A 27,639-nucleotide genomic window follows, 5' to 3' on the forward strand; every position below is an offset into this window, starting at 1 on the left:
AGTGAAATTGTGGCAGAGTGACCCTCTGAAACCTCCTGTGAGGGAAGCGTCCATCCTGCCTTCAGCAACCCTTCAAACTAACCTTCAGACCTCTGACCTCCCCGTGTTAGAAATCCATCATCTACACATCTGCTGCAGAACATTCACATGTTGACATGAAAAATACAGCTGATGTGTTGCCATGGTTACGCTCTCAGTCTCGTGCACAGTCCAGATAACTGAGACGAGTTTCTGTGCCGGCCATCTCGGTGCACAAGCGTACAGTTCAGACGTTCTGTGCAAAATGAATCACTTTAAAAAGATTACTTTATATGTTTCTTTTGCAACTTTGATATATCATCATATATATCAGTACTGGGTAAATATTATTCATATCTCCTTAATGCTTCCCCTTTAATCCTGTGACGTTATCACAGACCCACAGTCTTTCCCACCTTCCTCTTATAAGATGAACTCGTGAGAAATAAAATGTTCCTTTGCTCAGTCGATTCCACTCAGGAAGGAAGCCGTTGAGCTGGTCCATAGTCATAAATATCTTGGTACTAACATTGATGACAAGCTGTCCTTTGATTTCCATGTTGATGCTGTCTGCATGAAGGCACATCAACGCGTGTATTTCCTTAGGAAATTGCGGAGTTTTAATGTTGACTGCACTTTTATGAGAATGTTTTATTCTTGTTTTATTGAGTCTATTCTGACCTTTTCTTTTATTTGCTGGCACGGCTTACTTTCCCTCAAGAACAAAAACAGACTGCAGGGAATAGTGAGAGTGTGCAGCAGAATTGCAGGCATTGACCTCAATGATCTTGCTGACATGTACAAGCTCAGGACCCTGAATAAGGCCCGCTCGATCCTCATTGACGAGAGTCACCCCTTGGTTGGTGAGTTTGTGCTGCTCCCGTCAGGCCGCAGGTTCATCCTGCCAAGATGCAGGACTAATAGACTAAAGTATTCTTTTGTCCCTGCTGCCATAGGTCTTCTGAACAAGTGACTGATTAATCTACTGTTCCATTTATTATTTCCTCTGTGCAACATGTTGTTGTTTTGTGACGTCGACAATAAAGACTCCTTGAACCTTGAGTTTTACAGCTGCGGCCCGACTGTGTCACTTACTGACATGACCGGTAACTTAGATGTTTCAGGTTGAGCTCATATGAACTACTTTATATACTGTTGGCTGGTTTGATCTTCAGTGATGCATGTATGACACTCATGTATGATCCTAATGGGTGAGAGAAGTTTGTTTCATGGAGAACACTTGAGAGAAGAGCAGAAATCGGTGGTGATGGGGAACAGCACATAAGTGGCAGTGGAGGGTCTGTATGGAGGATGTATAGGAGATGCTGACTCCCACTCTGTGCTCAGATAATGGCTTTCCTCAGCATCTCAACGCCCACCGGATCCCTCGACCAAAACACTGTCAGCTAAATGCTGCTGTCGCTGTTCTAATCTACCGCGTCTCGTTTAGATTTGGATTAAATCCCATCAAAACCTTCACAGTCACAGTTAAATCAGTCCGTCCAAAGCTGACAGCCAACTCATTAAGCGTCAGTAAAAGTGTGAAATGATCTATTCTGTCTGTCTTTCTCCCCCTTCAGTCTCAGAAATGTATTTATTGCATTTGTTAAAGGGTACATCTGGTAATACTCTCACTCCAACAGTAAATGTGTCACCATCGAGTACTGTGTGTCTCTCAAAGCCTCATTTATCTTCTTCCTCTGTGCCACAGAGCTGCGCTGCTGTCCAAAAACCATCAAAAACACATCAGTGAGCTGGACTGGCTCACATGAACCCTTCTCTTTTTTTTTTTTTTATCCTTCTAAGAACCATTTTTTATTGTGTCTGCACTGCAGGAACTGGGAACCATCGTATCTCTTTGAACGCCATCTTGAGGGACTTTGAGTGATTGATACATTGATTGGTGACGTACATGAGATAAGGCAGCAACGGCCATTTTTAAAAACCTGCCTAAAACACTCGTAACAGTGGCCTTTAAACAGAGAGCAAAACACGAACATGAACACACACTGTACTTTATTTTGACTCAATCCCACACACACCATCCTGCTGCCACGAATGCTCACTAGAGCACTGGATGTGGATTAATCCGCCGCTGAAACTAGTCCTATCAAATGCTCTATTTCCTCCTGTTTGTTAAAAACTACAGTGAGCAGCAGTTTTAGGAAAATACTAAACACTTTCAAAAGTGAAAGTATATACTGATAAAGTGTTTTTAAATATTTCCATCTTCAGTGGGAACCAATGAGCTCGGGGCTGAGAGCCACAGACAGGAAGTGTTTTCATCTTGTGTTTCGCCACTTGTCCAGCAGGTGCCCTCAGAGTTTTCTGCTTCTGCTCGTCCCTCCACACATCTCCATGATTCCCTCATTCAGCCCCAGATTGTCAATGTTGCAGCGTGCCGATGTGTTTCAGCAATTCCTGCCTGTCGCTTCGATTCCTGTCCCCCGTTTTGTCAGTCTGTCAAGTCCCAGTTATTGAGGCATCCTACAAACATCCTACGTGTTGCATACCCCTGAACTGTGAGACTACATGTTGGGTTTTAGTTAGATTTTTTCGGACAGAAATTTAGGACATTGTAGTGGCCATTTAGGAGGTTCTAGGAGGTTACAGAGGTTCAGCAGGTTTACACACTTTAACACTTTTCCTGTAGTCATTGAGGAGGTCTTGATCCTTTAGATGGTTGGTAAGGGTCCAGTAGGAGGTTCAAGTTGTCACTGAAAAGGTTCTAGGGGTCTTGTTGTGGCTCCTGTGGTCATGGAGGAATTGCAGTGGTCGCTGAGAAGCTTCTTGAAGCCACGTGTTTGTAGTGGTCATTGAGGAGGTTCTGGGGGTCTTTAAGGGTATTCTTAAGTACTATAGGTGATTCTCGTGGTCACAGGTTCTAGTCCTGCTGGTGGTTCTGGAAGTCACTGAGAACAGTCTGTTGTTGAGATCACAGAGGAGTTTCTCAGAGTATTTTGGGGTACAGCCTGTAGATTATTGACATCAGGTATCCAGACTGGGTAAATGTGTAGCCTGAAACATCTTTCTGAGTCAAACCATAAAAATTCTTCACAAATGTGAAATGTTTTAAAGCCGGATGCCGAGCAACACAGTGTTGCTAGAAGCAGCTCTGGCCTTTCTGTTGTCCTTCCTTTTTTAATTGTCTGTAGGTATTTGTTTTTATTGATCCGTGAAATGCTCGTAAAAGGAACAACCATGATGGGAATGAGACGATCCTCAGCCTGCACTGATGGAAGATAACACAGCTATAAAATATAATGGCAGGAAGACAGAATGGGGGCAAAGGGACTGAACAGGACTCAGCATTTCACTGCAGCCACACAGAGGCTGCTACACACACTGTATACTGACACAGCAATACATTGATATGTAGACTGACATGGTGTTTATAAAATGCACACTGTTACAGACTGTTATTCTATGTGTTATATGTTAGATTAGTTATATTAGAGCATTGTAGGCAGTACTGCAAATACATGTGCAGGACTGTCCTATGGCAATATCGTATATGAGTTTATTGTGAAATTGCAGTATAGACATACAGAGTCAGAAACCAGTTTATTGCCAAGTAGGTTTTCCCTTCAATGAATTTGTGTTGGTATAGGGGTGCTTTATGGTCACCAAATAGTAAGAGAAAAGAAAGAACAAGTGATGAAAACGTCAAGAATCACAAATAGAAATTTACAATAAAAATAATGTGAAATATCAACAAAATATCAGACATAGAGGATACAATGTGCAAAATGTTGACAAAAGGATGCGCAGTTGTTCAAGCAAAAATGCAATATGCAAAAACAATAACCCAAGATTTGCAGCAATGTGCATTAATGTAATGTAATGAGTTAGATTTGAAGACTTAACATTCCCCTGAGTTGGAGTCAGGGGGAACCATTACATGTATTGTATAGAAAGATTTCTACCATATCATCCATGTTGGCTAACAAGCAGGAGTTTCACTGGGTTCTGTCCTGGGCCCACTTCTGTTCAGTTTTGTGTATAAATGACTTCAGGTAAGGGGGCATCTATCATGTGGGCTTACATCTCCCTCATGGTTCTTCTCTTTTCTTTTCTTTCCACCTCTGGCTCTTTATCCTTTTCTTTTCTCTTTTCCTGTCTCTCCCAGCTCTCTCTTTCCCAGCCCTCTCTCTCTCCCCCTCAGTTCTCTGTCTCTCTCTGCCCCCCCCCCCCCAGCTCTCTCTCTCCCCCTCAGCTCTCTCTCTCTCCCCCTCAGCTCTCTCTCTCTGTCTCCCCGCCCAGACAGACCGCAGGCAGTCGGTCTCGGTCCGACAGCAGCAGATTTACAACAGCACTCAGTTTATCCCACATTTTAATCCAACTGCGGCTGGATTTAGAAAAGCGAATTAACACAGCCGCACACTCACCTGTCTGACTGGAACCAGCTGTAAACTCTCTGTAAACGGACTTTACCTGCCGGGTTCCAACGTTTCACTTCATCTGAATTGGAATTATTGATCTTTTTGTCGTTGTTCCAGCGGTCTGAACCCCTCAGTCAGTGTGGATAATGTGGATTATTAACCTTTCATACTTTTTAAACCTGGGCTGAAGCGCGTCAAGGTTGTGACAGGACACCGGTGCTTACGTTCGACAGGTGAACACGTTCAACAGAAGTTTGCCACAGTGCGTGAAATGATGGAGACGTCGGCTTTTTGCCTCTTTCCACGGACAATAACGAATTTTTAAACTTTCACACTTTTCCCGCATGTTACCTTCAGAAAAGACCAGCGATAAAGTCAGTCTGTCGACTTTAAAGATCATTTTCCCATAAAACGAAGGTGAAATTCAAACAGATTTCTGTACATTCTCTCCATCCAGAGGAGCCAAAGGGAACAAAAAGGGGACAAAAAGAGACATAAAGAGACATTAAGGTCTCGCGCTGAGTCTCAGTGACAGAACGCCGCGCGCTGCTCACGCGCTGCCGGGGAGGGCACGCGCCGGGCATGTTTTCGCGGGCATGGCTGGCTAGCTGCTTTACCATCACCGCCTCTTCCGTTTAAAATCACCAAACTTACAAAGAACATGAAGAGGAACCCAGACTCCCGCTGAGGTACAGAGAAGAAGGTCAATTTTAGAAGTGATATCATTTTTACAGGATGTATTGATTTACATTTGAGACGATAATTGACGTTTTGACTGCTGCATGTTTCTGCCCGGAGGGATTTGATGCTTTTAAGCAACATGACTATCGATTACAGCGATGGCGATTCAAGACTGGTGTTAATGTATGGAGGACTAATAGTGCCAGCAGGGATCGTATCTGTGGAGCAGAAATTTGAATATTCTGTACTCATGTTACAGAATCAATGATGATTTAGTGGGGGGGTGAGGCTACAGAAGCTCATCACTTATCACAACCAGGAGAAAATAATTTACAAATGTTTTGTTTTAGTAATGACAAAAGTGTACGCTTACTAAATAGTGGCATTGTTGCCATTGTTTACAATGAGAAAACATCTTAATCTTAGTTGCAATAACAGAGAAAGGTTTTCTTGTATAGCTGAATGACATGGTTAGTTATGAAATTAGTAATAAAATCCTTTACTTGTGTAAATGTGACAATAATGTGATATTTCTGCTGATATTAGCTCATCACATATACATAGTGTATACATATATGGTATTGGGATTAGTGCATATGTTGGCTGTTAAGTAACAGGAAGTGTCAGTACAGAGATTCCAAAGATGCTGTATGTCATATAATTACCAGGAGTCTTAGAATTTGGTATTGATCGGGCTCTGTAAAAGACTATTCAATAATTGCTGGTTTAATGTTGTAGCAGCATTTCAGTGTTGTAGCAGGTTGAGTCTCATCTATTGCAATACACCATATTTTATGAGCTTGTCATACTAGTGTGTTTCTAAAGTCTTAATCTGTAGAGAAGCAATTAACCACAGCCATATAGTAAAATATGCAACATTTGCAAAAAATCTTAACGTAAAGTGTTATGGTAAAGCAATACTTCAAGAAATGTACTTCCCACTTTCAACACCAGCAATGGTTTTCAGCACGGTGACAGTGATTAGAATGATATCAAATTCAAATTATAGCTGTGATTGTACAATTCAATTTGAAAGTCAAATTCAGGACCTAATTCATAAAGTAAAATGTGTTTAATATAAAGTCAAATGTCTGCAGTTGAAAGAAGTCCCTGCATGCGCTCACCTCTTTGCAGATGTGGAAGATTTTACTGGATTTTACTTTCAAAATTCCTCCCACTGTCTCTTGTATGACACTAGATGAAATGTAAATGCTAGTAGGATGCATAATTAGAATATTTAAATCGGTTGGTGGTTGATTTTGTCACTGTGGTTACAAAAACCTTGTCAGTTAACACTGCTGTCATTAAATCTGTCATTTCTTAGGTGGATTTCTAAAAGGAATTTATTACAGGATGACAATGTGTTTCCCCTGTCTGGGATGTCCATGAGGGCACGCTGTACAGCCATCACTGTCCGTGTAACCTGCTAATTCTGTTTTGTATGAGGTGGGCAGGGCTGGCAGGAAAGTTGTCCTTTCGTTTCCCAGCGTCGGGGAGTTTTTCTCCCACGACTGAGAATGGCCTCAAACTCACAAAGGCTGCTCAGGCTTGACGTGCACAAAATTATTACAGTGAATTCGACCATGACCACCGAAGCAGGTCCTGACTATGTTATTAGATTTTAGTTATTGGAGGAAGAAAACATCATTCTTCTTCTTAAATAGCAGGATGTCATTTATGTTGCATGTTTTGTTAATGTCTCCCTTGTGTGTCTACAGTTAAGAGGGATAAATTATTCAGCTGTGCTGGAAGTGGACTACCTGCTGCTGCCGAGGATGGCCTTTTGGATGGAGGGCACCACTCTCCTGCTGGTTCTGCTGGCTCTGCTCGACCCACAGCCGGTCACCGGGCGATCGAGTCGGCACCGCAGCCTGAGACGTCAAACTCGAGGTCACCACGAACACCGGGCGCAACAGAACATCACGCTGGCCGTCATTTTGCCACAGAGCAACACAGATTACCCTTGGGCTTGGCCTCGTATTGGTCCGGCCTTAGAGCGGGCCATCAAAACTGTCAACGCTGACCCCACCTTGCTCCCAGACCACCACCTCACCTACGCTTTCAAGAACAGCGAAGACAAAGACGGCATCTGCTCAGAGTCGGTCGCCCCACTCACGGCTGTGGACCTTAAATTTGCGTACGACCCGTGGGCGTTCATCGGGCCCGGCTGCTCTTACACCTCATCCCCCGTCGGCCTCTTCACCACCCACTGGGACGTCCCCATGGTTACGGCGGGCGCCCCGGCTGTGGCTTTTTACGGCGGAGTCTACCCGTCTATCACCAACACGGGCCCCACCCACAAGAAGCTTGGGAAGTTCGCCCTGCGGATCTGCGAGCACTTCGGGTGGCGGGAGCACGTGATGCTCGTGTTCAGCGACAACAAGGTGGACGATCGGCCGTGTTACTTTGCCGTGGAGGGTTTGTACACGGAGCTGAAGAGCATCAACATCACTCTCGTTGACAGAGTGTTCGAAGAGAACAAGCAGCCAGTCAACTACTCCCAGATCCTCTCTGAAATCCAGAGCGACGGCCGTGGTGAGTCACCGGCCAGCAGCTAAATGTTGGCTCATTTCAAGTATCCGTTTTCTGTGCTGTTTGTTCATCTGCTGGTTAGTTTATCTCAAAGGCAGTGAATGATTTGGAGATTGTGAGATGTTTCCACTGCATCTCCCAAACAAAGAACTGAATACTTTCTCAGGTAACCCGAGTCAGGCAGGGTTCAGAATATATTCAGTCTCAGCAGCTCTTGCAGGCGTCCTGGTGTATCACTGCAGATCTTGGGCCTGTGATGTTTGTCTGACTGTGACTCATGTTTTTGCAGTCTTGAGCCTTTTGTTGGATCAATGATGTTCAGTATCTGCAGTTCCAGGGTTGTTCTCTTGAGCTGAGACTTTCCTTTGTCACGAGCTCTCGGACTTCAACTAGTTTGTTGCGGTCAAAATGCAGAAAAAGGAAAGTTGGCAGCGTTGGCAGTAAGAATCAGCAGTTTATAAAGGGGAAAACTACCGTTGTATGAATGTGATTGGATGTCCTGTGGTCATGTGGTTGCTGTACAGATGCGTCAATAAACCAGTGATAGAGAGACAGCTGACATTGACCAGCGCTCTGCCTGAAGTAATAACTGAACAGATCAATAAGCTGTTAATTGAAGAATCCTTTGTTAAGCTTATTATTGCTGTGTGTGAATGTACTGCCTGTAAACTGAATCAATTTGGTCCTTTCGTCTCATCTGTCCAGCGTTTCCAGTAAATCGATTCTAGAAGGAAAAGATTCCTTCAGGTACAAACTGTAGGCTCTAAAAAGCAGGACAGTGTCTTCCTTTCGTGTGTCCTTTCGTCTTGCATTGATTAAACTAGCAGCTTTGTTTTATAATTACACACTAACGTGTTTTGAAGCAAGTCAAAATTCAGTTTGATTTTCTCTTCAGATCCTCCTCACAGAGTCTAGGCTGCAGGAATCATCCTCAGCTCAGATAGATATGACAAATACCGACACAGATCAAACTGCAGAGCGAGAACACGGCAGGAGATGAGCGGTCAAAGTGCAGCAGAGCCGTGCGGCTAATAAACGCTCTGCTGAAGTACCTGCATGTAATCATAGCTTGTGATGCTTATCATGGACGAACACGCTGATTTGAAGGACAGAGACTGTCTTAGTTATTGACTTAGAGTTCAATAACTGAACATGCAGCATTTTCAGAAGGAGCTCTTCAGTATTTCTCTTATACAGGGCACAAAAACCAAACCAGAAAAATGCTGGTGAAATACACATTTGGCAGGTAGATTAGCTTCACTCACCAGCCAAAAAACAAAGCAAAAAAAGACTAATTAAATAAAACAACGGTGGACGAAGAGGTTAATTTGGCACCCTGCGTCTATATTGATTTTTTGTTTGAATAAACAAAAATGTTTTTTCCAAACATTCACCTTAAATGTCCCAACTAGGCAACCCTAATGTTCCTTATGCATTATAACGGCTTACAACTGATGTTATAAGCTTCCTCTGGGGACAATGGGTGCCATCAAAATCCTTCCTTCCAGCAATTTTAGAAGCAAAATTTTTTAGATGACTTCTGACTTTGCGTAAACCAAACTGAATTCCAGCAGCCATTAATTTTATTCACTCTAGTAATCCCAAACTGGGAAATTAGTCTCTGCATTTCACCCATCGCTGATTTACTGAAATACACATGCACATGCAACATGCAGTGAGACACACAGGAGCAGTGGGCTGCCACATCAGGCGCCCGGGGAGCATATTGGGGGGTTGCTCAAGGGCACATCAGCCGGCTAATGGAGGGGGAACAGTTTCTCTGTTAGTCCGGTGGGGGGAATCGAACTGGCGACCCTCCGGTCACAAGCCGCTTCTCCAACCTCTAGGCCACGGCTGCCCCAAAAAATGGAGATTTTTGGTTAGGTCTGGTTATGTGTAGGCACAGAAAGCACTTGGTTAGGGTTAGAAAAATAAATCATATTTTGGATTTAAATACTCGCCACAGCAGAAAACATATGATTTTAAAAGGTTTTTTTTAAAGCTTTATCATTCAGGATGTGAAATCACAGCATGTTGTGTGTCATTTTGTAAAATTCTTGTGTGAGCTTTTACTCAAAAGACAAGCTGACGTGGCATTTTTAGAAACTTTGAGGACTTGAATGAGAAACTTGAATGAGTCTAGAATTAAAACATTGTGCAGACGCTGTAAATTGCGCAGTCTTTCTGAAACTTTTCTGAAAAGTAGTGGATAAACACGTGGTTGTCACGGTAAAAAATAAACAAAGGTTGCTCAGTTCGTGAAAAGCTGACGTTTAGGAGATATGAGGTTCTCACCCAGCAAATACAGCCCAAATCACACAGCATATCAGGCTTTATCTTATCTTATTGCAACCATATATCGTAATAAATGTACCAGCTTCTTATCTTGTCATACGCACGTTATAATCCCTCTTTCACAACCACAATACACACACACACACAACAAGAGTAAGCCAGTCGTCACTGTATGCAGAAATCACAGCCGTGTGTTTCCAATGTTTTCTTGTTGATTCAGCTGCACAGACTGCAGCCGCAGATATTCAACAAACTGTCTGCTCGTCACGGTCTCTGCCGTCACTCTGCCGTGTCTCCAGCACAGCTAGGTAACCCAGACATTAGCTCCCGATCCTTGCCTCAGGGCGCTATCATTGCAGCAGTAGCAGCCAGAAATATGAGCTCAATCGATGCGTCCACAGGCCAGACAACAGCCTGGTGCTGTAAATGTCTCTGCCCCGAGGACACAGTGGGAAGGCCTGCATCAGAGAGTGATGCAGCAGATTTCTAGAATGGAGAAGGTGCAGCTGATGGAGGGTTTCTTTGCATTGACTAAACAGAAGGTGTATTATTACAAAAGGTGAGATTGGAGAGAGGGAAAGAATCATCATTCAAAATTCTGCAATTCTAGCTTTTCATTATTGAAGATTTTCTGCTTTTCTTTTCTAATGTGATATTAAACTGAATGTCTTTGGGTCTTAGACAAAACAAGACATCTCACGGCATCAGCTTCAGGAGATTATAACAGGCTTTCTGACATTTGATAGATTCTGTAGATCAATATGGATTGATAATGAAAGGAATCAGCCAATGTTTAAAATGTTACATTAAAAAAACAGATCAAAGCAAGCTGTAGTAACATGGAAAACCTATAAAGAAAATAAGATGTCAGATCACAATTTGTGGAATTCAAAAATCATTTATAACATGTGATGAGTTGATATTTAACCAAAGGAAAACAAAGGAACTTAAACATTGTTAAAGCGTGAGAGAAATTATTTATTAAGGGCCATTTGACTTTGAGAAAAAGCAGCCCAGTGCCTTACTGCTGTCAGCTCTCCTGGATGGATAAAGTTAGTCCTGTAACTGGGCTTAAGTTCTGTAAAAGTCCTGAATTCAGCACACAGGCTGCTACTTCCTCTATCTGCAGAGGTGTACCAATCTGTAAGCCAGCTGAGACCACAAACAAACACACCGGCTCTCAATCAGCTCCCAATGAGTTTCCCTCTCCGGTTCCCACAGAGGCATAAAACCTCCCGACAGGGCATTTATTAACAGAGGTCAGGAACCCGCCTTATATGGAAAGTACAGTCGGCCTATCAGATCTGTAGGTATTTCCTGCCAAACACGCTCAGGCTAATTTTACCTTGCGTCCCTGCCTTTTGTCGCCTTAATCAAACATGTGGTGTCCCTCAAAGCTGCTTAGAAAGAGCGTAATAATAGAATAAATCTCTGTTTCTGATCTGGAAATGTTAGTAAGTAAGCTAGCAGTCAGCAGTCATTTAGGGAGAGAAGGTTTAAATTTCTTTTCAGATTAAACTCTTCCTGCAGATTTCAATGTCTTTGGCTCGTCCTTAAAATACATGTTGCCGCTCATCAATCCACGGGATGTTGCATGACTTCTCTTTCTTCACTCTCTGGGTTAATTTCTCAATTTCTTCATAAGGCGAGAAAGGTAAGAAATCTATGTAGGAGAAGGCAAGAATCAAAACAGGTGAGGTCCAGGTACACAAAGCAAAAGTCCCAAAACACTAGAAGACCACAAAGACTAAACACACGGGTCGAACAGCAGTCTTGTCATTCATCCTCATACATAATACAAAGCTAAATGAAATGTTGTTCCTCATGAGTCCAAAGTGCTTCTACACCAATACTGTTCAGCCCGTGGTAGAAGTTTACCTTCAGGGCCTTCTGACAGAAAGCCGTCTAAAACATGGTTTCTAATCCATGGTTAACATCGTGAAAGGATCTATTTTAACCCAAACCAGGATCTTTCCCTGGACCTAACTAAGTCGTTTTGTTATATAAACATTGAAAATAGTGAGTCTAAAAATAATAATTCAAAGTAAAATTTTGGTTTCACACGAATCCCTGTGTCCTGGGTGATAGTCCTGTGTTTGACCCGTTCTTCCACCACAACCTCCTTCCTATGTGGACTTTGGCACCTGCCATAAGCCTTTCTGTAAGAAAGCCCTCGCATCGAGGCAGCGAGTTCTAGCCAATGGCAGCACAGCGGGGCAGGACTAGTCGCAAGACTTGGAAAGAAATAACACGTGTAGTATTTAGAGAGTTACTTCCTAGTTAAACCTTGACCCACCTTACTCTGGTCTTCACAGTGAAACAGCGGTTCAGACAATCAGGTGCAGCTTTCGTTCTTAAAACAATCACATGGCTCTTGAGACATAGTTTCTTATGATTTTCTATCTTCCAACAATAAACTGGTGAAATAAATGTCTTCTTAAGGATATAACAGTACCACTTTGGTCCAGAGCGAGAGTGAAAAACTCCTCACAACTGATGGATTTCCATTAAATTTCATTCAGACTTTTCATCTCGCACCATCATCAGGTCAAAACTTCAGTTTGTCCAATAGTCGTTCTTGACTTAACGTGGATGGAGAACATAGAACACAAGCCGGAACGTTCTGGGACTATTTTTCCAGCCGGGCAGAATGGCTGATCCATATTCAGACTGGTTTCTGTCTCATTTATGCATCGCCATATGTTCCAGACACACTGAGAACCGAGCGGAGGGAAAACATTTCCACACACACGCCCACACACACACACACACACACACACACACACTTCCTCTCAGTCCTGTTACTCAGTGACACCCTGTCAGCATTATATGCAGAAAGGTGAAAGCTGACACTGCCTATCCATTACTGGAGGAAGTGTAAGAACAGCAGGTGTACATTATCTCACAAAAAGAAGGTGGTTTATTATAACAGTTCACAAACAGCAGTTAGCATGTTGGTGTTTTAGCATTATCCTTATACAGAGTGTGTATGGGAGTGCCTTTGAGCAAGGCAGTAAAGCCTAAACTCTGTCATTTCAGTGGTTCATTTCCTACTGAAAGAAGATGTCCAGCTCACATCTTCTGGATACAATGAGGTTTAGTGAACACTGTGGGACATCAGTGTCCTCTTGTCCAGTGGCATCCACAGTGAGTCAGCAGGTTTGGATTAGGCCCATGTTCATTCATGTTATCATAGACCCCCGCTCTGCCTGCTGCAACGACAAAGATGTCCTTTAAAGCCGTGGCAGACAGTTTATTATTGGCATCATTGGGCAAAATGTCCATAATAACTTTTCAGCATATTGTAATTCAAGTGGCCTGAGAGAAAACTAGACTTCTGCATGGGAGACTTTGTCCAATCACAGGTCATTTCACAGAGAGGGAGTTCCTATTGGCTCTTCTACAAATGCAGATGTGTGTGCACGCCCCTTCAGGTGGCGAAAACCTCGTCTCACGTGGCCAAACGTCTCTCCACACTTTGTTTCATCGCTGTACCATCGCTGGACAAAGTGAAAGCCCAGCAAGTTTGCAGCTTGTGATGAATTTCAAGGTCAAATAAAGGAATTGTATCAGAGTGGCTTTGCCCCCCCCCCCCACATGGAGTCTCTTTGATGAGGCATAGATGTCAGATGGTAGTGATGATGATGATGATGATGTTGATGATGATGCTGGTTTTCCAGGTTTGGGTCAGTCAGTCTTGAGCTGCTCTCAGCAGCAGCTTGTTGCTTTGCAGCTGAGTGGTTCCATGTTGTAGGCTGTCAGAATCATCAGCTGCTTCCACATTCAACAGCAAATGTGTGCACTTCCTGTTGTTTCAGTTCTGAATGAGCTTCTTAGCTATTAGCTCGATCACCACATACCTGCCTGCAGAACACCGTCTCTGGCAGAATGTGGTCTTATGAAAGCTGCTTGTTGAGCATCCAAACTCATCCAATTAATATGTTTGTAGCTGATGCTCGACTGCGACTGCTTTTACTTAAATGAAAAAAAATATTGTTATTATTATTGCTTTGTTTTGTTGACAGGCAACATGATGCACTGATATGATATCAGTGGCTACATGTGCTGCGTTCAGGGACTACTTGGAAGAATGTGCTAGTCAACTATTTTCTTTTATCACTGAAAAAAAATAGCTTTTTTGTTTTTTGCTTTAAAAGATATTTCAACATTATGGGTTGTAAAAGGCTGCAGTCAGGATGCAGCTAGCCTAGCTTAGCATAAAGACTTTAAGCACCTCACAGATGACCTTGTTGTGTCTGGTTTGTTAAATTTGCACACCAGAAATGTAAAAACAGTTTCTGGTTTCAGAGGATTGGAACATTTTGTTTGCTGGAACATTTTCTTCATTAAAACCAGCGGGGTGTCGCGGTTGTCTAAAGCTTCTTGAAGTCTTGATGTCGCCATGAGGTTGCCAGGTCTGTCTCACAGACAGATCTGGCAACCTGTGCCATATAGCTGGAGACACTGAATTGGGTGCAAGTGCCTGTTGCAGAAAACTTACAGACAATAATTCAAACTTTTCGACTGTGTGGAGGAATCAGAACCTTTTCAGAGTTCACAGGCTTTCTGTGATTGAACAGCTCTCTGGGTGATTGAGGACTCTGGCCTGTCGGCACCCGCCGGCTTTGAGGCCAGTAACAACCCGACCAATTAGGACAAGAGGGCAAGAGAGACATCTTGACTTTTCAGGCTTGATTGCTCTCATGAAAAGACAGACAAGCACGTGTGAACCTCAACAGGAGAAAGTAATTAGAGAATCCAGAGAGCTGGTGTTCCTCCAGAGACCAGACTGAAAGTCGTTCAGTTTTCACAGGACTGCTTCTCTTCTGCTCCCCGTCTTCAGCTAATCAGCTCTGCCCTCATTAACTGAGGCCAAGTTGCAGTTTAGTTAGCTTTCACAGCGAATGGGTGCTAATTAAGACAGGATAGCTGAATGAGTATGTAACCGCTCACTGGAGGCCACGAGAGCACTGAAGCATTTCAAGCTACAATTAACTGCTGGTTCTCATTTAGTGTGACTGAATGTAATGAATGCTTTCATTTCTGGATCGTCAGAATTACCAGCAAGCAACTACCTGAAGTGGATGTGACCTAGGCCATGTTTTGCTAACACATCAGCCGTAACAACTCTGAACATTGATAATATGGTTGGAGTCAAAGCAGTGTCTCTCAGCTTGTTTTGAAGGTCTTATGCCCCTAGTGGCCAAAAGATGAAGTCTCTAAATTACCAAATAAACCGAAACAAATCCCCATCACACGTTACTGCAGCTCAACGTGATGTCTTGAAACATTTTATGAATTATTGTGACCTCGGTTTGCGTGGTATGACGGTATACACAGTGCGATGGTAGAAATGTCTGAGATTTGGCACCGCAGGAGTCACTGAGCACCATTTCAGTATGTAGCCTAGCAAGCTGTGTTTACTCCCTGTTATTTACAGTGTCTGTTCTGCTACGACGCTAAACAGCAAGAGAGCGGGCCTGACATCACAGCGTTTAGCTTGCCTTTCTGCTTGCCTGTATTTTTCCGGCTGGTTATTAAAGTTTTATATTATCTTATCTGATCTTACCTTATGTTTTTGTCTCTTTTGTTGACATTGCCGATATGTCCAAATACATGTAGTATTGATATCGGTGCAAAAACACTCATCATTACAGATGATTCGTCCACCTCCTGGAAGCTCCACCCAGGCTCCGCCCCTCGCCTGCCTCGCCTCTACCTGGTTCTGTGGACATTGTCTGGAGTTATATGAGAAAATGGCTTTAGTGTCTCTGCTATATATTCATGACAGGCAGCGGGATGAAGCAATCCAGCAGCCTCACAGGGTCACATGATTAGGGCAGCGGGGCTGTTGACCACATTCTCACATGACCTGTTGGTGGCAGTACTGAAAGAAAGTTAGTTTTACTGTCATGTTTTTGTTTTTTGTGTTGTCTCTGTGATATAGTCTGTTACTGTGATATATATGTGTTGTGATTTAAGCACTCTTGCTGTTCTGTGGGTGTGAGGAAGTTCATGTTTGGGTTCCAGACTTAATTGCCTTCATTAGTCAGCTGTAATTGCCAGGAAATGGTTTCAATCTACAGTATATCTACAAACATGGACAGGACTGCAGCGTGCAGTGAACAGGGGTGTTAGCAGTCTCAGTAGGACCTCTCCCCCTCTTAATGCTTTAGTGCCTCTCAAATACATTATAGGAACCTCTCTTTCTTACACACGCACACACACACAAACAGAGAAATTTGCATAAACCGATTGCGGCACTGTGAATTCGTATTTACAAATGCATGACATTCTCCATGGATAGAACATTATTTCAAGTCTTATATAAATAAGATGTGTATATTCACTTGTAAAATGCTTGTAAACGTGGATTCATTAAACACATTTATTACGTCCGTTCTCAAGCTTGTATAAATAATTAAATCGACTGTCTGCATCTGTGGTGTTTATACCCATTTTATACCCATGTTTATACCCAAATACTGCTCCACACATTTCAACACATTTTCTCTATATATTAAATTACTGAGTTAAATGTTGGCTTGGAGATCAAACATTATAGAACTTCATTTCCTTTTTGGTTGTTGATTGTGCTCGAGGCAGAAAGCAAACGCTAGAAAACAGGCCGTCTCTCTTCCCTGGCCTTGAGTTGAAATCCTAAAGGTAGAACATTACATTATACGTTTTTACATTTTAAAGTTATATAATAGGTAGATATAGGAAAAATGCTTTATGTTATGTTAGTGTTGCACTTTCTCACAGTGTAAACGTGTCAGGCCTAGAATGAGGACTCAGGTGCAGAGTTAAACAGTAACAGCCTTTATTTCACACAAAATACCAATGAACTCTTCGATAAGCGTGAACTCAATGGCTATGAAATTACGCTTGAAAATTACTTTCTGGACCAGACTGTAGTCAAGACACAACGGAACATAAATCTTTGAATAACACAGGACGCTCTGAGAAGAGGAATAAAGGCTAATTTTCTAATAAGGAGGAAGGAGATTTGGCTACGAGGTATTTACAGAACTTGGTTAAGAATCTTTAATTACTAAAAACTTTCACAAGGAGGACTATGAAATATCTAGAAAGAAAACAAAGACTACTAAGCGCGAACAAAAAACACTCGTAAAGAGGACTATGGATCTACAAAGAAATAACAAAGGATCACAAAACTCAGAACTAAACTATGAAATTTTAACAAACACAAAACGCTCAACACAAGGCGACTTGAACTGTGGCTGTGGATCTTTGGTTGGCACGGGTGAAACGACCTTCAGACAAATAACACACCGGCACGAGACAAGGGGGACGCAGACTGTTTAAACACATGGAGGGTAATAGGCAACAGGTGGAGACAACAGGTAATCAGGCTGACGCACCGGTGACACATTAGGGAGGGCAAGTGCTCTGAAACGAGAGGAGAGTTAGGTTCACAAAATAAAACAGGAAATAACGAGACAAACCTCACCGCGGTGTGGCAAAACGTCTCTAAATAATTGCTTTGACTAACTTTTAGGAGCCACTTGACGAGCTCAGCTGGTGTCACGACCTCAGTAGATGATCAGACGCGGAGCCTCTCTGACTTAGCAATCTTTTCTTTTGAAATAATCTTGTAAACACAAAAACATAAAGTTGCAGATAAAAACTAGCTTTTAAAGGGTAGCATGGGCCAATGTTTGCAGTTCTAACAAACATGTGACTTAAATGTCCTTGACGCTGATTTGTTGTAAAGAGTTGGAGCCTTGTTTATGAGGCAGAATATACCTTTACAGCTTGTCTCTGTAATTAGCTCCACGTAACGCTGCGTTCAATGTTTTCAGTGTTTATTATCTCATTATGTCAGATCACCTCCTGCCACACGTCTGCTCTCCTATCACACAGAAACTAGCAAACAGACTGAAATCCAGCAGCCTGGCAGCCTCTCCAGGTTTATCTGCTGCTGAACGCTGTATAATGTGCTGGTCTCAGTGCAGCAGAAATCTATCCATCACTGTCCCACTGTTGGCACTCTGCTCTCCGTCCTGAAAGACCACGCTGGTTCAGGTCCAGACAGTTTCAGCCAGTCAGGAACATCTGAAGCTGCTCCAGTAATGTAGATGAATGTGTTTCAGTGTATTTCCTGGCATCAGTGTGTTAACAGAAAGGTTTCAGGATGTGTTTTTATTCTTGATCACCAACCAGACCTCATTCAGCATGAAGGGAGCGGATTTTAAATGAGGTATTGATCACAAACTGCAGCTCAGATGAAAGCTTCTTCGTGCCCCAAGTAATCATTAATCATTGATCAGCCGGAGGATTTAGTGTCTAAATTTGTTGAGAGAAACGAGAAGGTCAGAAACTGTTGTTTGAGCTAATGCTGTCACACAGGCTTCTGTCTGTGGTGTGGATCTCAGCCAGTTGTATTCACATGAACACTGCTTTGTTCTTAGTTAGCAAGCATCCGAATATTATTAGCTTTGATAACTTCATGTACTGAGGTATTGCTGTTTTACTCTGCCAGTTTCGGTGTGACAAGACAATCTTGTCTCCTAATGAGATAAAAATAATGAGAAATCATGAGGGAATGTTGGAAGTGAAACTACAACTCTAGAAATAAGAAAACTAGTTCAAAGCTCACAAGAGAAGAAGAAGAAGAAGAAGATCACAGCTAAAAGTGGACAGTGGCTCTTCTTTAAGAAACAAAGCATTGTGATGTTCTTGTAATATGTCCTCCATCATGATGGAAAAAAGTTTTTGAATCCTCACAAATTAAACTTTATAAACTGATGGAGGGTTTGAACTATAACCCCACAGCTACAGTATATATAGTATATACAGTATTTATATCTCATTCGTTTTCCTAATGATATCAGTTTGGGTGTGTTGGATGTTTCTTTGGTTCTGTTTTGGCAAATCAGCGCTCAGTTAAGGTTTTGGAAGGATTTCAGTTGGGTTATACATCAAATCACAGGTGTCCTGTCACAGAGTTGACTGTGGTGTGAGTGACTCTGGGATGCAGGACTCTGGTCCAGTGTCCTGAGAACTATCCTTGATTCCTTTTAAGGGTTAAAAAGGTTGCTGGTGAACTTAATCCAGGCAACAATGACATTTTCTGGATAAATATTTGGCAAAGCAAATTATTAGCATCTACACATAGTAGGAATAGGAGGGACCCCTGGACCAGGACCTCAGGGTAGACAATGCGTTAATAAATTATAACCACCGTCTTCAGAATATGAATTATTAAATTATATGTATATCATAAACATCTATGGCACAATGTGATTCCTTTAGCTCGTAAAGAAACGTATAAACATGTAGTCACTGTTTCATGATGCATTAAATCCAGCAGGTCTGGTCTTATCATTAAATCCGGCAGGTCTGGTCTTATCTAACCAGCACCAGCCGCAGCACATTAACAGGGCTGGAGTCGTGTGTGTTTGGCTCAGAGCTCAAACATCCAGGCTGAGCTTCGGTCCAGCTGAAGGCTCAGTGTCGTTAAGTGTTCGTCCTGTTAAAGTTTCACACCCTGTTTCATTTGTACAAACCGTAGAAGAAGATTCTCAGAGCTGTCTTCCTCCTCACACCAGGTGCTTTTTTCATGAGACCACTTGATGCCAACCATGACTCATTTCAGCCACCGTGTGTCCCTGTGGGTGATGTTAGGCAACGCACGTTCAGTTTCCAGCCCTGCAACAGTTTTCACTCGAGTTTGTTATCCAGCAACCAGCTGTTGATAGTACAGACGCTGGGGTTTCATCATTTATTGTAGACGTATTTATGAAAACTGCGTCCACCCCTGGACTCTAATAACTGCAGGTCGGCGTCTCTCTGTATGTGTCAGCCCTGTGATGGACTGAAGAGCACCTGTCCAGGTGTTCCCTGGTGTAACAGGGTATAAATGTTAAATTATTCCACTTGCTGTGGTTGGTTGGTTTTATTTATTTAATTGTTATTGGCTCAATAGCGCCCCCCCCTCGGGAGCTATAGTGTGCCACCGGATCGGTGTAGCACTGTCAGTTCCCGAGAGGCGTGCTTGAGGTAGGTTGTTGTGCACAGCACAGGCAAATAAATGGTTATTGGTATAATGAACCCTTGTTTATTTTATAAATGTATATGCAGTATGAACTACTTAGATGTAGAGTGTGTGAGGGATATTTAATACTACTCCATTAAGGATGTTACCGAGGAGTTTGAGGTTTGAGATTCTCTGTATGCTAGCTATCCAGTAGCATTAGCTAAATGAATGTGCTGCTCCTGTTATAGCGTGCTGTGCACGAGACGCCAGAGCTCGCTGACCAGACTGTTTTCATATTTACCAGGTCGGATAATAAACTGCATGAAAAAAGACACTTCAGCTTCTCGACTTCTTTAAAAAATAATACACAACGCAGAGTCGAGTGAGTTTGAACCAGCCAGTGACAGAGTGTGACTGAGCATGGTTACACTGGCTTCTACCCATTGGACGGATGATAGTTCTGCTATGTCTCATCCGAAGCATCGAAGTCCTAATCAAACCCAATCAAACGTAATCAAACCCTTGAAACCAGCCAGTTATACTCCCTGTAACTTGGTTTGTATCTCTCAGTGTGTATCAGTACAAAAAAGTGTTTATCTCTGTTCCAGCCTCAGTGTCTAAAGTTTGTTGTTTCCAACAGCGTACAGACACATTTTCAGTTTTTGTCTTTGACCGGGAAAAGTGCGACTTTAGTGTATTTTGGAGTCAGTGTTAGCTGCTAACGCTGTTTGTGCTAATGTTACCTGTAACACACATTACCTCATTAAATGAGTTTGTGTTTGCGAAGCCTCCGGTGTTTGTCATGGTGCTGTTTGTGATGCTATATACTGAAGAGTAGCTTAATCTAAAAAGGTACAGTATTACTTATCTGTTGTTTCTAGTTTGTATTGGTGGTCTGAGTCTGCACAGTAACTATTAAAGCTTTGAAAGTACAATATTTCCCTTCGAATACTCAAGTAGAAGTAGAAAGTAGCTGAAAATGGAAATACATAAAGCACAAGTACCTCAAATTTGTACTTCAATACAGTACTTAAATGTACTTCCCATCACTGATCTCAACAGCCCTACTGTTTCAGCGTTGTCTGGAACTAATGTGATCAATATGAATTGATTAGTATTTAGTAATAACAATAAAAGTACGTCATTAGAACATTTAAATGGAGGAGAGTTTTTGTAATGTTCAAAATATTTTATGTGCAGACGGTGTGATGAAGGTTTAGCATTGTTCTGTTGGGACAAAGAATCAAGTAAATGTGAATGTTTCGTCCCGTTGGGCTCGATCACTTGGGATGAGCTTCGTTTTTCTAAATATTTTTTGAATATTTGAATTGGTGTATGTAGTGTGTTGTTTCAGTGTAGGCAGGATTTGGGGAAGGCAGATCAATGGTTCACTTGACCACTTCATGCAGATTTTGGCTCTCAGAGTTGTGTAGTGTGAGGGAACAAAGCAGTGTGTTGTAAATGAAAGTGTTTATGGTGATTCAGGTGTCTGCTGTACAGGTGGACGTCCATAAACCTCACAGATGTTGGACTCTGTTCTGCAGCTGAGGTCTGTTCAGTCGATACTGCAGCTCCCACATGTGTTTGCTGTCCTCGGAGGCTGTAATCTGTGAATCAGGCTACTCAATAATCACTGATGAAGACACGTTTGTTGATGCGCCGATGGAGCCGTTAAATCACAGCAGGAACAAAGAGAACGAGCGACGCCTCTGGACTAATCATCAGCTGTAATTACAAATTCATCACACCATCACAGTGTGTGTTTTCAGCCCTGAAGGAAAAGAATGGCTCGATTATATCACACGCTGTCAAAGAAGTGACGAAGTGATTATCAAGATAAAGTGACAGCTTTCATATTAAAACGTTACACTGCGTAAGATCTCAGACACTGAGGGCGGACAATAACGAACCATTACAGGACATCAAGCCAAGAAAAGTGAAACTGGGGCTGAGTGACACGCAGCCTCCTGGCAACAAGCAAGTCTGTGAATAATAGCATAATCTATTACTGAAAGGAAAATTATTTTAACCTTCTGCTGATGAAAAGTGGAAAATTATCTGTTTTTTTAATACAAAGATCCAAGTTTTCCCAGGGAAAAGACATTTCTCAAAGGATCAGATGCAGACAGACTTAAATGGGGAACGCCTTTATGATCTGAGACTCACACAAATCAATTTTAGAGGCAAAAATGATGATGTTTCCTTTCACATCAGCAAGTATTTTGTTTATAAGAAGGCACCAGCGACAGCGTGTGTGGAGCAGCTGGCTCCTTTCACCTCCTCTCAGCCTCACCTTATCGCTAAGGCTGAGGCCTCTGACATCCTGTGAAGGAAAGCTTGTATTCACCATCTCCTTCCTTCTGTCACGGCACAAAGCTCATGACCACAGAAGCAGAGTGCATCTGATGTGGACCTGGACACTGAGCTGAGAACCACTCGGACAGATCAGAACATCCCTGTTTCTAACGGGCTCATCGGTGTCAATAAAGCTTTAAGTCTAAAGTTAAAGTTTCTGGATTTACATCAGGAAACATTTGTTCAAAGACTTCGATATCCAGTCTTTGAAGGACGTTTAGACCTTCATGTCTCGAAGTCAAATTCACAGAAATCGCAATTGAACAATTGGCTGAATAAATAAAATATAAACAGTCAAATAATTAAAACATTTGGGACTGGGTGCATTGGGCGGTCTTGGACCTCAGTATTTCTAAAATCCTGGCTACGGCCCTGAAAGTGTCAAGTCTTTGGTGTACATGTAGTTTGGGAAACTGATATCACACTGTCCAGCTCCCTGCACAGCAGCGGGTGATGTCACCGCCTCATCTCCTGTCGTCGTGGCGGCGAAGCAGGCAGTCAATCATCCCGAACAAATCTACCCTCAAGGCCGTGCTTCTGCTCTCTTTTCCTCTTCCTCGCTGCTTTTCCTGTCCATCTGGCAGTAGTTAAAGATTAATATGCTGGAATCTCAGAGCCGAGGAGAAGACGAGTGGTTTTATCCAGGCGGAGAGACGGGAGACATGCAGCGAGAGCAGCGATATCAAACTGGACTGAGGACTGAAAACATCAGCTCAAAGGTTCAGGGGGTTCAGACTGGATGATCTCCATGCTGACATTAAAGGGGAATTCTGGTATTTTTAAATTTGGGGCCTGTTTTTATATATTTTGATGTCTGAATGACTAATAGCTGCAGAAAGTTTTGGAATTTGTCCTGTAGATCACCTCAGCCGACAGCCACCAAACAGGCTCCAGTGGTTGCAACATAATCCTTGGCGGCTAACGTGCCCCTCAAAGTACGTCCACTAAAAGTGTTGTCGCGCTGACAGGCTGACAGGTTATTGTTCTATAACAACATTATGGAAAGGAACCCTACATAGATCTTTCTGTTAAAGACTAAGAAACAGAAACAGCTTTTATATCCTCCAAAGCCACCAGACTCCTTTGACAAAAACAGTAAAACAAACAACAACACAAACTAACTAGTTAACTGAGTCATTGGTAGACCAGAATAAACAGTGTTCTGCAGAGTAAAATTGCTGTTGTCTACTGGCATGGTTAGCTTAGCATTAGCTTAGTGTAAAGACATGCAGCAGGGGGAAACGGCTAGTCTGGCTCTGCCCAAAGTTCAAAAACACCTACCAAGACCTCTGAAGATCACCGATTAACATGTTGTATCTTGTTAGTTTAATCTGTGCATAAACACAAATGTAAATACAACTGTTTGTGATTTCAGAGGACATTGTGTGCTGGAACTATTGATCTTGATGAAGAACAGTCTGTCCGAGGTCCTTCTGTGCAGCGTGTCAGGATAGAGCTGGGTTGCCACATACAGTCGATAAGCACAGGTTTGTTTTTTAGTCTCTTTACAGGCACGGTGGTATCAAACCTGGCAACCTCACTGTGACCACCACACTTCAGGAAGCTGCACTCAGAAATACTTCCAGCATGTATCTGATGACATGACGTGAGCCGGGTGACATGTATGACACAGTGACATGTGATATATAGTTCTGTTCTCGCCTGTGAAAATAAAGTGAAGTATTTTGGAATGAAGCCTAATCAGATATGTATGTATTTTATTAACCTCCCAGCAGCCTCACAGTGGTTGCAGAGGTCTGGAGGCTGCAGATATGCATGAATAGACCTCGAGTCACTCAGGCTTCTTCATACCTGCTGTCCCACCACGAAGCAGTTATGGATTTACACTTATCTCACACTGGCAGCTAATACAGCTCACAAATGGCTACTGCAAGTGTTCTGGATCCTGGTTTATTAGATCTGGGCCGACCTGTGACATCTGGACTGACCTGTAACATCTGGACTGACCTGACATCTGGACTGACCTGTAACATCTGGACTGACCTGTAACATCTGGACTGACCTGACATCTGGACTGACCTGTAACATCTGGACTGACCTGTAACATCTGGACTGACCTGACATCTGGACTGACCTGTAACATCTGGACTGTTTTGAATTCCTCACAGAAATTCTGAGGAGAAAGACAAAAATAAATAAATAAATAATATTATATCTTTAACCTTATGAATAAGAGGGATAATAGTTTAAGTGTTGGTACCCTGATAATATATCCAGTCTAGCATTTTATCAATATATGCTTGAAAATTGTAATAAAGAAGTCGTGTTTGATCTGTCTGTGACTGGGCTGGACTGTGTCAGCTGAAGTAAAAATTAGGCCAGATATGGAGCTGGGGGGCTGCAGAGCTGTTGTTCTGGTGGGTCATGATCTCCCTCAGCGGGGGGGGGGGGCCCTCTGGGACTCTGAAGGGAGCCTAAAGCAGATGACAACACTCTGTTGTGTCAGAGCTCGCTGTGCGACTTTATTTTCTGTCCCCCGCATCTTCAGCCTCAGCCAATTCCGTCCCCCGACAGTAAACCTCTGCCCTGGGCGAGACGCCACATGGACTGTGCACTCAGTGAAAGTACACCATGTGATGTACGCCAGACCAACCTGCATCACGAGTCTGCTTCTGCTTATCTGCAGCTCATCCCTCCGGGCCTTTACACCGTCCTGCTCTGACAGCAGCTTCCTGTAATGACCATAAATACAACATACATTACTGGTCAGGTTTGGAATCACCTGTTCTACTGATGTGTTTCTGCTTTCCTTCAATACCGACTTGTTCAACAGATAAAAACAGGATAATTCAGATACCAAATGTAGTATCATATCTGAGCCACAGCGGTGCCTCTGCAGTCAGCTCAGTGGTTAGATTAAACAGGTTTAAACTCTGATTGATCCGTCTTTGCTCAGGTTATCAGTTACATTAGTGCTAACCTGGACTAACCTTCTCTTTCTATTTAGTTTAGTTTTCCAGCATGTTAGAGACATTACTGAAGGTGAAACAAACCTGTTCCTCTTTAAGCCTGCACAGATTCTGATGCTAAGCTAATGACAGGCGACTTCTTATATTCTCATCCTGAGATCTTTGTCTCTTTTCTGCCCTTTCAGCTGTCGGTCTGGTTGAACAGCGTTCTTTTTCACAGACCAGTCAAACAAAATAGCATCAGTTTTATAAAGAGGACTTTCTACGACCAAAAAGCATGAAAGACCAATCAGAGTCGTGCTGTCTGCCACCTGACTGCTTGTGGCAGGTGATTTCAAGCTTTTGAACGGTTATGAAATTGAACATGATGGCAGAGTTCAGGCTGCTGCATTCATGTTTGATTACATGACCAAATACAGCAAAGGAATGGTAAGAACTCATGTAATCACACCTGCACCGTCCACGTTTCATGAGCCGAAACTCAGCAGCTGCTCAGCAAATATGTCCATATTAGGTGGAGACAGACAATAATCTGAAGCTCACCGTGGAGCTGCATTCATCACTCTTTGTAGTTTGTTGTACAGTGATCCCTCGCTATTAGTGTTGTGACGTTAACGAACGAACTGGTTCTTTTGAACGGCTCGTTAACATGAACGATGGGAACCGAGTCGCAGCTGGGAACCGTTCTTTTTTTTTACGAGTTACATGGGGAGGAGCGCTGCCCAGCTGCTCTGTGCTTATTAGATATGCAAATAGCATCACGCCACCTTGTGCACGCTGCCTTCACGTGAGTGCGCCAGTTACAAAAAAAAAAAAAAAAGCAAAGCACGGTCAAAGCAAAGTGATGTGGCGCCACCCTGTGGAATATTTACAATGAATCCAGATCAGACTTTAAAATCTAATCCACACATGTCAAATAACGTTATAATCAATGTTTCAGAATAATTTAAACTCATATTGGTGGGATATCTAAATTCATTCCTCCCAAGTGGTTATTTCCAAGATAAAACGAGTTAAGGCCAGACCGCCTTGTTAAAACTTAATAAATATAAAAATGAGCCAAATGAGCCAGTTTTTTGAACGGCTCTTTGAAAGGAACGGCTCACCAAGATCCGGCTCCCCTCAAAGAGCCATAAATCCCATCTCTACTCGCTATAACGCGGTTTACTTTTCACGGTTTCGCTACTTCACGGATTTGCATCGTGCATTGTGTTCTGCATTCTGATTGGCTAAAAAGTCACTCCGCTTCTTCTCTACCTGTGTGTCAATGACGTTGCAGTTTAATATGTACACGTACGTAAAACAGTTTTGCCTATCACTGTGTTCTTCTCCCGAACAAACACACCTGCACCGCGGGCTTCAGAAGAAGAAAACACTGCAGAGCGGAGTCAGGATGCAGCGGCTCAGTCTGAAGAGCAGTGAAATACACCTGAGTCACTATTTGTCCGACTGAACTTTGTATTTTTTCCATAATCATTTTTAATTTTCTCCCGTTTAATCCAATCACTCGGGTCGCGGTGGGCGGTGCTAATCTCCGCAATTTGAAGCCTTCTGTTCACATCGATGATTAAAATTATTATTTGACAGAACAGTACAGAAGTTATTTGTTAAAAAAAAACGTTTCTAAAGTACTTTTATTTGTGAAACAAATGCTTGAGCCTGTAAAATGGTTTGTTCTTTCTTTTCAATGTATAATAGAGTATTTAATTGTATAATAATTGTAAAAAAAAAATAAAGGTTTCTACTTCACGGATTTTGCCTATCACGGGTTCTTTTTGGAACGTAACCCCCGCAAAAAACAAGGGTATACTGTAGTTATTAGATTTTCTCGAGTCAAAACTGTAGCGCTGTAAGACTCACGGTGTGTTCAGTTTCAGACCAAAGTCCAGACTGAGCTCTGAGGGAGGAGGAGAGTCAGCTGAGAGGAAACAAAACATGGAGGAAAAGGAATAATTCTCCTCCTCTTAGTTCAGTTTCTCCTCCATCTCAGAGCCTCCATCAGCAGGAGGCGAAGCGGCCTGAGGGTGAGATCCTCCAGGTGTGAACCTCCTCAGCTAAGACAGAATATAAAGCTGTTGATGAGAGAGGGAGAGCTGCAGAGGTTCACTTCTGTCTCACTGATTTCCCTCACCGCTTCCTTTCAGTCCTCATGAAATGACTTTTCTAAGATAAAAGAGCGACATTTCGTCAGCATTCAGCAAAAACCACACATTTTAATTAAAAGCATGTTATCAAAATCTCATTAGCTGCAGTGACTGAGTGATAACTAAATCATGATCAGAGTGTTATTTTTCTGCAGTGCAGTAGAAGACACTCATTCCTCCTGGAGGTTTGAATCATTGTGTTTTCTTTCTCCCGGTCCACCCGGCACCGTCAGCAGCAGGAGGTTCGGACAGCTTTCTGAAATAAGAAATAGTTCAAAATCACTCGACTGAAGTCAGAT

At 42.6% G+C, this 27,639-nt stretch overlaps 1 protein-coding gene across 1 annotated transcript in view; it reads left to right on the top strand.

Annotated features, from left to right (window-relative positions):
- The first annotated feature begins 4,437 nt into the window (after positions 1-4,437).
- The window catches only part of LOC121610390 (atrial natriuretic peptide receptor 1-like), a 76,950-nt gene continuing 53,748 nt past the window's right edge, over positions 4,438-27,639 (top strand). Inside the window, exons 1-2 of the mRNA XM_041942463.1 lie at positions 4,438-5,089; positions 6,800-7,616. Coding sequence (XP_041798397.1) covers positions 6,857-7,616 — 760 coding nt within the window. The 5' untranslated portion in view covers positions 4,438-5,089; positions 6,800-6,856. The remainder of the gene's footprint in view (positions 5,090-6,799; positions 7,617-27,639) is intronic.

The sequence above is a fragment of the Chelmon rostratus genome, chromosome 8, assembly GCF_017976325.1.
Source record: "Chelmon rostratus isolate fCheRos1 chromosome 8, fCheRos1.pri, whole genome shotgun sequence".
In the NCBI taxonomy this organism is placed as follows: Eukaryota; Metazoa; Chordata; class Actinopteri; order Chaetodontiformes; family Chaetodontidae; genus Chelmon; species Chelmon rostratus.